The 13,234-nt window shown below is 42.5% G+C and overlaps 1 protein-coding gene across 1 annotated transcript in view; it reads right to left on the bottom strand.

Moving 5' to 3' along the window:
* Window positions 1–13,234, bottom strand: part of LOC141164549 (uncharacterized) — a 160,990-nt gene that overhangs the window by 94,232 nt on the left and 53,524 nt on the right. The window contains exons 3-4 of the mRNA XM_073649932.1: window positions 12,567–12,743; window positions 10,429–10,552 (exon numbers count right to left, since the gene is read on the bottom strand). Coding sequence (XP_073506033.1) covers window positions 10,429–10,552; window positions 12,567–12,743 — 301 coding nt within the window. The remainder of the gene's footprint in view (window positions 1–10,428; window positions 10,553–12,566; window positions 12,744–13,234) is intronic.

Genomic DNA, 13,234 nt, shown 5'->3' with positions numbered 1-13,234 from the left:
TCATGTAACATAGCCTGTAAGGAGTGGTGTTAACATATATACACCCATACACACTTCTGGTATGGGATGCTGTTGTGTAGCATAACTCATGTAACATAGCCTGTAAGGAGTGGTGTTACATATATGCACGCATACACACTTCTGTATGGATGTAGAGAGATTCATGTAACATAGCCTGTAAGGAGTGGTGTTACATATATACACCCATACACACTTCTGTATGGATGCTGTGTGTGCATAACTCATGTAACATAGCCTGTAAGGAGTGGTGTTACATATATGCACGCATACACACTTCTGTATGGATGCTGTGCGTGCATAACTCATGTAACATAGCCTGTAAGGAGTGGTGTTACATATATACACCCATACACACTTCTGTATGGATGCTGTGTGTGCATAACTCATGTAACATAGCCTGTAAGGAGTGGTGTTACATATATGCACGCATACACACTTCTGTATGGATGCTGTGCGTGCATAACTCATGTAACATAGCCTGTAAGGAGTGGTGTTACATATATACACCCATACACACTTCTGTATGGATGCTGTGTGTGCATAACTCATGTAACATAGCCTGTAAGGAGTGGTGTTACATATATGCACGCATACACACTTCTGTATGGATGCTGTGCGTGCATAACTCATGTAACATAGCCTGTAAGGAGTGGTGTTACATATATACACCCATACACACTTCTGTATGGATGCTGTGTGTGCATAACTCATGTAACATAGCCTGTAAGGAGTGGTGTTACATATATACACCCATACACACTTCTGTATGGATGCTGTGTGTGCATAACTCATGTAACATAGCCTGTAAGGAGTGGTGTTACATATATACACCCATACACACTTCTGTATGGATGCTGTGTGTGCATAACTCATGTAACATAGCCTGTAAGGAGTGGTGTTACATATATACACCCATACACACTTCTGTATGGATGCTGTGTGTGCATAACTCATGTAACATAGCCTGTAAGGAGTGGTGTTACATATATACACCCATACACACTTCTGTATGGATGCTGTGTGTGCATAACTCATGTAACATAGCCTGTAAGGAGTGGTGTTACATATATACACCCATACACACTTCTGTATGGATGCTGTGTGTGCATAACTCATGTAACATAGCCTGTAAGGAGTGGTGTTACATATATACACCCATACACACTTCTGTATGGATGCTGTGTGTGCATAACTCATGTAACATAGCCTGTAAGGAGTGGTGTTACATATATACACCCATACACACTTCTGTATGGATGCTGTGTGTGCATAACTCATGTAACATAGCCTGTAAGGAGTGGTGTTACATATATACACCCATACACACTTCTGTATGGATGCTGTGCGTGCATAACTCATGTAACATAGCCTGTAAGGAGTGGTGTTACATATATACACCCATACACACTTCTGTATGGATGCTGTGCGTGCATAACTCATGTAACATAGCCTGTAAGGAGTGGTGTTACATATATACACCCATACACACTTCTGTATGGATGCTGTGTGTGCATAACTCATGTAACATAGCCTGTAAGGAGTGGTGTTACATATATACACCCATACACACTTCTGTATGGATGCTGTGCGTGCATAACTCATGTAACATAGCCTGTAAGGAGTGGTGTTACATATATACACCCATACACACTTCTGTATGGATGCTGTGCGTGCATAACTCATGTAACATAGCCTGTAAGGAGTGGTGTTACATATATACACCCATACACACTTCTGTATGGATGCTGTGCGTGCATAACTCATGTAACATAGCCTGTAAGGAGTGGTGTTACATATATACACCCATACACACTTCTGTATGGATGCTGTGCGTGCATAACTCATGTAACACAGCCTGTAAGGAGTGGTGTTACATATATACACCCATACACACTTCTGTATGGATGCTGTGTGCGCATAACTCATGTAACATAGCCTGTAAGGAGTGGTGTTACATATATACACCCATACACACTTCTGTATGGATGCTGTGTGTGCATAACTCATGTAACATAGCCTGTAAGGAGTGGTGTTACATATATACACCCATACACACTTCTGTATGGATGCTGTGTGCGCATAACTCATGTAACATAGCCTGTAAGGAGTGGTGTTACATATATACACCCATACACACTTCTGTATGGATGCTGTGTGTGCATAACTCATGTAACATAGCCTGTAAGGAGTGGTGTTACATATATACACCCATACACACTTCTGTATGGATGCTGTGCGTGCATAACTCATGTAACATAGCCTGTAAGGAGTGGTGTTACATATATGCACGCATACACACTTCTGTATGGATGCTGTGTGCGCATAACTCATGTAACATAGCCTGTAAGGAGTGGTGTTACATATATACACCCATACACACTTCTGTATGGATGCTGTGTGTGCATAACTCATGTAACATAGCCTGTAAGGAGTGGTGTTACATATATACACCCATACACACTTCTGTATGGATGCTGTGTGTGCATAACTCATGTAACATAGCCTGTAAGGAGTGGTGTTACATATATACACCCATACACACTTCTGTATGGATGCTGTGCGTGCATGACTCATGTAACATAGCCTGTAAGGAGTGGTGTTACATATATGCACCCATACACACTTCTGTATGGATGCTGTGTGTGCATAACTCATGTAACATAGCCTGTAAGGAGTGGTGTTACATATATACACCGCATACACACTTCTGTATGGATGCTGTGTGCGCATAACTCATGTAACATAGCCTGTAAGGAGTGGTGTTACATATATACACCCATACACACTTCTGTATGGATGCTGTGTGTGCATAACTCATGTAACATAGCCTGTAAGGAGTGGTGTTACATATATACACCCATACACACTTCTGTATGGATGGTGTGTGTGCATAACTCATGTAACATAGCCTGTAAGGAGTGGTGTTACATATATACACCCATACACACTTCTGTATGGATGCTGTGTGCACATAACTCATGTAACGTAGCCTGTAAGGAGTGGTGTTACATATATACACCCATACACACTTCTGTATGGATGCTGTGTGCACAAAACTCATGTAACATAGCCTGTAAGGAGTGGTGTTACATATATACACCCATACACACTTCTGTATGGATGCTGTGTGTGCATAACTCATGTAACATAGCCTGTAAGGAGTGGTGTTACATATATACACCCATACACACTTCTGTATGGATGCTGTGTGCGCATAACTCATGTAACATAGCCTGTAAGGAGTGGTGTTACATATATACACCCATACACACTTCTGTATGGATGCTGTGTGTGCATAACTCATGTAACATAGCCTGTAAGGAGTGGTGTTACATATATACACCCATACACACTTCTGTATGGATGCTGTGTGCGCATAACTCATGTAACATAGCCTGTAAGGAGTGGTGTTACATATATACACCCATACACACTTCTGTATGGATGCTGTGTGTGCATAACTCATGTAACATAGCCTGTAAGGAGTGGTGTTACATATATACACCCATACACACTTCTGTATGGATGCTGTGTGCGCATAACTCATGTAACATAGCCTGTAAGGAGTGGTGTTACATATATACACCCATACACGCTTCTGTATGGATGCTGTGTGTGCATAACTCATGTAACATAGCCTGTAAGGAGTGGTGTTACATATATACACCCATACACACTTCTGTATGGATGCTGTGTGTGCATAACTCATGTAACATAGCCTGTAAGGAGTGGTGTTACATATATACACCCATACACACTTCTGTATGGATGCTGTGTGCGCATAACTCATGTAGCGTAGCCTGTAAGGAGTGGTGTTACATATATACACCCATACACACTTCTGTATGGATGCTGTGTGTGCATAACTCATGTAACATAGCCTGTAAGGAGTGGTGTTACATATATACACCCATACACACTTCTGTATGGATGCTGTGTGTGCATAACTCATGTAACATAGCCTGTAAGGAGTGGTGTTACATATATACACCCATACACACTTCTGTATGGATGCTGTGTGCGCATAACTCATGTAACATAGCCTGTAAGGAGTGGTGTTACATATATACACCCATACACACTTCTGTATGGATGCTGTGTGTGCATAACTCATGTAACATAGCCTGTAAGGAGTGGTGTTACATATATACACCCATACACACTTCTGTATGGATGCTGTGTGTGCATAACTCATGTAACATAGCCTGTAAGGAGTGGTGTTACATATATACACGCATACACACTTCTGTATGGATGCTGTGTGCGCATAACTCATGTAACATAGCCTGTAAGGAGTGGTGTTACATATATACACCCATACACGCTTCTGTATGGATGCTGTGTGCGCATAACTCATGTAACATAGCCTGTAAGGAGTGGTGTTACATATATACACGCATACACACTTCTGTATGGATGCTGTGTGTGCATAACTCATGTAACATAGCCTGTAAGGAGTGGTGTTACATATATACACCCATACACACTTCTGTATGGATGCTGTGTGTGCATAACTCATGTAACATAGCCTGTAAGGAGTGGTGTTACATATATACACCCATACACACTTCTGTATGGATGCTGTGTGTGCATAACTCATGCAACATAGCCTGTAAGGAGTGGTGTTACATATATACACCCATACACACTTCTGTATGGATGCTGTGTGTGCATAACTCATGTAACATAGCCTGTAAGGAGTGGTGTTACATATATACACCCATACACACTTCTGTATGGATGCTGTGTGTGCATAACTCATGTAACATAGCCTGTAAGGAGTGGTGTTACATATATACACCCATACACACTTCTGTATGGATGCTGTGTGTGCATAACTCATGTAACATAGCCTGTAAGGAGTGGTGTTACATATATACTCCCATACACACTTCTGTATGGATGCTGTGTGTGCATAACTCATGTAACATAGCCTGTAAGGAGTGGTGTTACATATATACACCCATACACACTTCTGTATGGATGATGTGTGTGCATAACTCATGTAACATAGCCTGTAAGGAGTGGTGTTACATATATACACCCATACACACTTCTGTATGGATGCTGTGTGTGCATAACTCATGTAACATAGACTGTAAGGAGTGGTGTTACATATATACACGCATACACCCTTCTGTATGGATGCTGTGTGCGCATAACTCATGTAACATAGCCTGTAAGGAGTGGTGTTACATATATACACGCATACACACTTCTGTATGGATGCTGTGTGTGCATAACTCATGTAACATAGCCTGTAAGGGGTGGTGTTACATATATACACCCATACACACTTCTGTATGGATGCTGTGTGTGCATAACTCATGTAACATAGCCTGTAAGGAGTGGTGTTACATATATACACGCATACACACTTCTGTATGGATGCTGTGTGTGCATAACTCATGTAACATAGCCTGTAAGGGGTGGTGTTACATATATACACCCATACACACTTCTGTATGGATGCTGTGTGTGCATAACTCATGTAACATAGCCTGTAAGGAGTGGTGTTACATATATACACCCATACACACTTCTGTATGGATGCTGTGTGTGCATAACTCATGTAACATAGCCTGTAAGGAGTGGTGTTACATATATACACCCATACACACTTCTGTATGGATGCTGTGTGTGCATAACTCATGTAACATAGCCTGTAAGGAGTGGTGTTACATATATACACCCATACACACTTCTGTATGGATGCTGTGTGTGCATAACTCATGTAACATAGCCTGTAAGGAGAGGTGTTACATATATACTCCCATACACACTTCTGTATGGATGCTGTGTGTGCATAACTCATGTAACATAGCCTGTAAGGAGTGGTGTTACATATATACTCCCATACACACTTCTGTATGGATGCTGTGTGTGCATAACTCATGTAACATAGCCTGTAAGGAGTGGTGTTACATATATACACCCATACACACTTCTGTATGGATGATGTGTGTGCATAACTCATGTAACATAGCCTGTAAGGAGTGGTGTTACATATATACACCCATACACACTTCTGTATGGATGCTGTGTGTGCATAACTCATGTAACATAGCCTGTAAGGAGTGGTGTTACATATATACACCCATACACCCTTCTGTATGGATGCTGTGTGTGCATAACTCATGTAACATAGCCTGTAAGGAGTGGTGTTACATATATACTCCCATACACACTTCTGTATGGATGCTGTGTGTGCATAACTCATGTAACATAGACTGTAAGGAGTGGTGTTACATATATACTCCCATACACCCTTCTGTATGGATGCTGTGTGTGCATAACTCATGTAACATAGCCTGTAAGGAGTGGTGTTACATATATACACCCATACACACTTCTGTATGGATGCTGTGTGTGCATAACTCATGTAACATAGCCTGTAAGGAGTGGTGTTACATATATACACCCATACACACTTCTGTATGGATGCTGTGTGCGCATAACTCATGTAACATAGCCTGTAAGGAGTGGTGTTACATATATACACCCATACACACTTCTGTATGGATGCTGTGTGTGCATAACTCATGTAACATAGCCTGTAAGGAGTGGTGTTACATATATACACCCATACACACTTCTGTATGGATGCTGTGTGTGCATAACTCATGTAACATAGCCTGTAAGGAGTGGTGTTACATATATACACGCATACACACTTCTGTATGGATGCTGTGTGCGCATAACTCATGTAACATAGCCTGTAAGGAGTGGTGTTACATATATACACCCATACACGCTTCTGTATGGATGCTGTGTGCGCATAACTCATGTAACATAGCCTGTAAGGAGTGGTGTTACATATATACACGCATACACACTTCTGTATGGATGCTGTGTGTGCATAACTCATGTAACATAGCCTGTAAGGAGTGGTGTTACATATATACACCCATACACACTTCTGTATGGATGCTGTGTGTGCATAACTCATGTAACATAGCCTGTAAGGAGTGGTGTTACATATATACACCCATACACACTTCTGTATGGATGCTGTGTGTGCATAACTCATGTAACATAGCCTGTAAGGAGTGGTGTTACATATATACACCCATACACACTTCTGTATGGATGCTGTGTGTGCATAACTCATGCAACATAGCCTGTAAGGAGTGGTGTTACATATATACACCCATACACACTTCTGTATGGATGCTGTGTGTGCATAACTCATGTAACATAGCCTGTAAGGAGTGGTGTTACATATATACACCCATACACACTTCTGTATGGATGCTGTGTGTGCATAACTCATGTAACATAGCCTGTAAGGAGTGGTGTTACATATATACACCCATACACACTTCTGTATGGATGCTGTGTGTGCATAACTCATGTAACATAGCCTGTAAGGAGTGGTGTTACATATATACTCCCATACACACTTCTGTATGGATGCTGTGTGTGCATAACTCATGTAACATAGCCTGTAAGGAGTGGTGTTACATATATACACCCATACACACTTCTGTATGGATGATGTGTGTGCATAACTCATGTAACATAGCCTGTAAGGAGTGGTGTTACATATATACACCCATACACACTTCTGTATGGATGCTGTGTGTGCATAACTCATGTAACATAGACTGTAAGGAGTGGTGTTACATATATACACCCATACACACTTCTGTATGGATGCTGTGTGTGCATAACTCATGTAACATAGCCTGTAAGGAGTGGTGTTACATATATACACGCATACACACTTCTGTATGGATGCTGTGTGTGCATAACTCATGTAACATAGCCTGTAAGGGGTGGTGTTACATATATACACCCATACACACTTCTGTATGGATGCTGTGTGTGCATAACTCATGTAACATAGCCTGTAAGGAGTGGTGTTACATATATACACCCATACACACTTCTGTATGGATGCTGTGTGTGCATAACTCATGTAACATAGCCTGTAAGGAGTGGTGTTACATATATACACCCATACACACTTCTGTATGGATGCTGTGTGTGCATAACTCATGTAACATAGCCTGTAAGGAGTGGTGTTACATATATACACCCATACACACTTCTGTATGGATGCTGTGTGTGCATAACTCATGTAACATAGCCTGTAAGGAGAGGTGTTACATATATACTCCCATACACACTTCTGTATGGATGCTGTGTGTGCATAACTCATGTAACATAGCCTGTAAGGAGTGGTGTTACATATATACTCCCATACACACTTCTGTATGGATGCTGTGTGTGCATAACTCATGTAACATAGCCTGTAAGGAGTGGTGTTACATATATACACCCATACACACTTCTGTATGGATGATGTGTGTGCATAACTCATGTAACATAGCCTGTAAGGAGTGGTGTTACATATATACACCCATACACCCTTCTGTATGGATGCTGTGTGTGCATAACTCATGTAACATAGCCTGTAAGGAGTGGTGTTACATATATACTCCCATACACACTTCTGTATGGATGCTGTGTGTGCATAACTCATGTAACATAGACTGTAAGGAGTGGTGTTACATATATACTCCCATACACCCTTCTGTATGGATGCTGTGTGTGCATAACTCATGTAACATAGCCTGTAAGGAGTGGTGTTACATATATACACGCATACACACTTCTGTATGGATGCTGTGTGTGCATAACTCATGTAACATAGCCTGTAAGGAGTGGTGTTACATATATACACCCATACACACTTCTGTATGGATGCTGTGTGTGCATAACTCATGTAACATAGCCTGTAAGGAGTGGTGTTACATATATACACCCATACACACTTCTGTATGGATGCTGTGTGCGCATAACTTATGTAACATAGCCTGTAAGGAGTGGTGTTACATATATACACCCATACACACTTCTGTATGGATGCTGTGTGTGCATAACTCATGTAACATAGCCTGTAAGGAGTGGTGTTACATATATACACGCATACACACTTCTGTATGGATGCTGTGTGTGCATAACTCATGTAACATAGCCTGTAAGGAGTGGTGTTACATATATACACCCATACACACTTCTGTATGGATGGTGTGTGCGCATAACTCATGTAACATAGCCTGTAAGGAGTGGTGTTACATATATACACGCATACACACTTCTGTATGGATGCTGTGTGCGCATAACTCATGTAACATAGCCTGTAAGGAGTGGTGTTACATATATACACCCATACACACTTCTGTATGGATGCTGTGTGCGCATAACTCATGTAACATAGCCTGTAAGGAGTGGTGTTACATATATACACGCATACACACTTCTGTATGGATGCTGTGTGCGCATAACTCATGTAACATAGCCTGTAAGGAGTGGTGTTACATATATACACCCATACACACTTCTGTATGGATGCTGTGCGTGCATAACTCATGTAACATAGCCTGTAAGGAGTGGTGTTACATATATACACCCATACACACTTCTGTATGGATGCTGTGTGCGCATAACTCATGTAACATAGCCTGTAAGGAGTGGTGTTACATATATACACCCATACACACTTCTGTATGGATGCTGTGTGTGCATAACTCATGTAACATAGCCTGTAAGGAGTGGTGTTACATATATACACGCATACACACTTCTGTATGGATGCTGTGTGTGCATAACTCATGTAACATAGCCTGTAAGGAGTGGTGTTACATATATACACCCATACACACTTCTGTATGGATGCTGTGTGCGCATAACTCATGTAACATAGCCTGTAAGGAGTGGTGTTACATATATACACGCATACACACTTCTGTATGGATGCTGTGCGTGCATAACTCATGTAACATAGCCTGTAAGGAGTGGTGTTACATATATACACCCATACACACTTCTGTATGGATGCTGTGTGTGCATAACTCATGTAACATAGCCTGTAAGGAGTGGTGTTACATATATACACCCATACACACTTCTGTATGGATGCTGTGTGTGCATAACTCATGTAACATAGCCTGTAAGGAGTGGTGTTACATATATACACCCATACACACTTCTGTATGGATGCTGTGTGTGCATAACTCATGTAACATAGCCTGTAAGGAGTGGTGTTACATATATACACCCATACACACTTCTGTATGGATGCTGTGCGTGCATAACTCATGTAACATAGCCTGTAAGGAGTGGTGTTACATATATACACCTATACACACTTCTGTATGGATGCTGTGCGTGCATAACTCATGTAACATAGCCTGTAAGGAGTGGTGTTACATATATACACCCATACACACTTCTGTATGGATGCTGTGCGTGCATACGTACATCTGGAGTGCACAGTGCAGTTATGTGTATACAGTGACTGGGTAGATCTATCACAGCGGACATTTAGGGGTGTGTATTTGTGGTTTCACACAGGATCCCCCTATTCTGTTACAGTGCAGACGGCTATGATCTCCTTACCGCGTGATGCAAGATGCCAGCGCTCCTCCATCCTGACGTTCTTGTACTGATCCCGGTGTCCTTCTACATAATCCCACTCCTCCAGGGAGAAATAGACGGCAACGTCCTGACACCGGAGAGGAACCTGACAACCAACAAGTAGTGATGAGCGAGTATGCTCGGCCGAGCTCCGAGTATTTATAGCTGCTCGGTGATATGGTTGAATCGCTCCCGTGTGCATGATTTGCGACTTTTTGACAGCTTTAATACATGTGAGGAATGTCTGCTTCTTACACATTCCTCAAATGTATTAAAGATGTCAAACAGTCGCAAATCATGCACACGGGAGCGATTCAACCATATCACCGAGCAGCTGTAAATACTCGGAGCTCGGCTCGAGCATACTCGCACAGAACATACTCGCTCAACACTACCAACAAGACCGACATCACCTAGAATCCTCCAGTGTATACTGTATAATCTCCCATCAGTCTCCTCTCCTCTCATTACCCAGAATCCTCCAGTGTATACTGTATAATCTCCCAGCAGTCTCCTCTCATCACCCAGAATCCTCCAGTGTATACTGTATAATCTCCCAGCAGTCTCCTCTCCTCTCATTACCCAGAATCCTCCAGTTTATACTGTATAATCTCCCAGAAGTCTCCTCTCATCACCCAGAATCCTCCAGTGTATACTGTATAATCTCCCAGCAGTATCCTCTCTGCTGATCACCCAGAATTCTCCAGTGTATACTGTATAATCTCCCAGCAGTCACCTCTCCGCTCATCACCCAGAATCCTCCAGTGTATACTGTATAATCTCCCAGCAGTCTCCTCTCATCACCCAGAATCCTCCAGTGTATACTGTATAATCTCCCAGCAGTATCCTCTCTGCTGATCACCCAGAATCCTCCAGTGTATACTGTATAATCTCCCAGCAGTCTCCTCTCTGCTCATCACCCAGAATCCTCCAGTGTATACTTTATCATCTCCCAGAAGTCTCCTCTCATCTCATCACCCAGAATCCTCCAGTGTATACTGTATAATCTCCCAGCAGTCTCCTCTGTGCTCATTACCCAGAATCCTCCAGTTTATAACTGTACAATCTCCCAGAAGTCTCCTCTCATCACCCAGAATCCTCCAGTGTATACTGTATAATCTCCCAGCAGTATCCTCTCTGCTGATCACCCAGAATCCTCCAGTGTATACTGTATAATCTCCCAGCAGTCTCCTCTCATCACCCAGAATCCTCCAGTGTATACTGTATAATCTCCCAGTAGTATCCTCTCTGCTGATCACCCAGAATCCTCCAGTGTATACTGTATAATCTCCCAGCAGTCTCCTCTCCGCTCATCACCCAGAATCCTCCAGTGTATACTGTATAATCTCCCAGCAGTCTCCTCTCCTCTCATCACCCAGAATCCTCCAGTGTATACTGTATAATCTCCCAGCAGTCTCCTCTCCGCTCAACACCCAGAATCCTCCAGTGTATACTGTATAATCTCCCAGCAGTCTCCTCTCTGCTCATCACCCAGAATCCTCCAGTGTATACTGTATAATCTCCCAGCAGTCTCCTCTCCTCTCATCACCCAGAATCCTCCAGTGTATACTGTATAATCTCTCAGCAGTCTCCTCTCTGCTCATCACCCAGATTCCTCCAGTGTGTACTGTATAATCTCCCAGCAGTCTCCACTCATCACCCAGAATCCTCCAGTGTATACTGTATAATCTCCCAGCAGTCTCCGCTCATCACCCAGAATCCTCCAGTGTATACTGTATAATCTCCCAGCAGTCTCCTCTCTGCTCATCACCCAGAATCCTCCAGTGTGTACTGTATAATCTCTCAGCAGTCTCCTCTCCGCTCATCACCCAGAATCCTCCAGTGTATAATCTCCCAGCAGTCTCCTCTCCGCTCATCACCCAGAATCCTCCAGTGTATAATCTCCCAGCAGTCTCCTCTCCGCTCATCACCCAGAATCCTCCAGTGTATAATCTCCCAGCAGTCTCCTCTCTGCTCATCACCCAGAATCCTCCAGTGTATAATCTCCCAGCAGTCTCCTCTCCGCTCATCACCCAGAATCCTCCAGTGTATAATCTCCCAGCAGTCTCCTCTCTGCTCATCACCCAGAATCCTCCAGTGTATAATCTCCCAGCAGTCACCTCTCCGGTCAGAAGCTCAGTGATCTGGTCGGTGAGTTCTAGGATCTTCTTCTCAGGTTTCGCGGAGTGCAGGGATTCTATGATGCGCCTCTGGCTCCTGTTCCTTTTTTCTGATTCTTGGAGATGGATGATGGGAATCACACGGTCACCGGATGTCTTTCTCACTATTGTGTAATCCTGTGTATGGAGAGAGACACTTAGCGAAAATAATTCCACCACAACGTCATATGTGACATTCAGAATAAAGTGCTGGCCATAAACCTATAAAACTAGTGAATAAATCCTGCAATAAAAATACGCAGAATAGCTTCTAGCCCTTTACTAGTCCTTCAGTGTCTTCACCATGTAGCGCTTTTGATGCGTTTTTGCACTTCTGTATTGCTTTCAACAGTAAAAAATACATTCACCAGTAAATATCATTTTAACATTTTACTACCGTATCTGGTCATGTGCTGTGTGACGCATGCATACAGTGCTGAAATGACATGGGAACAGCATGGGGAAGACCCCTGGAAGCATATCGGACTCCCAGGTCACTGCCTAAAACTCTGGTCATCACACGTGATCCTATATTACTGCGGCAATAATACAGACATTTTTTGCAATGTGACAAATATTAAACTCCATTTAAAATGAGCAGAGGAAGTGAACGTTATGGTGATGGTGAT

This window comes from Phyllobates terribilis, unplaced genomic scaffold, assembly GCF_046119375.1.
Source record: "Phyllobates terribilis strain yellow unplaced genomic scaffold, ASM4611937v1 Scaffold_1__5_contigs__length_1240528914, whole genome shotgun sequence".
Taxonomy (NCBI): domain Eukaryota; kingdom Metazoa; phylum Chordata; class Amphibia; order Anura; family Dendrobatidae; genus Phyllobates; species Phyllobates terribilis.
Note: the sequence above shows the minus strand (reverse complement) of the source record. Positions and strands in the feature narration are given on the sequence as shown.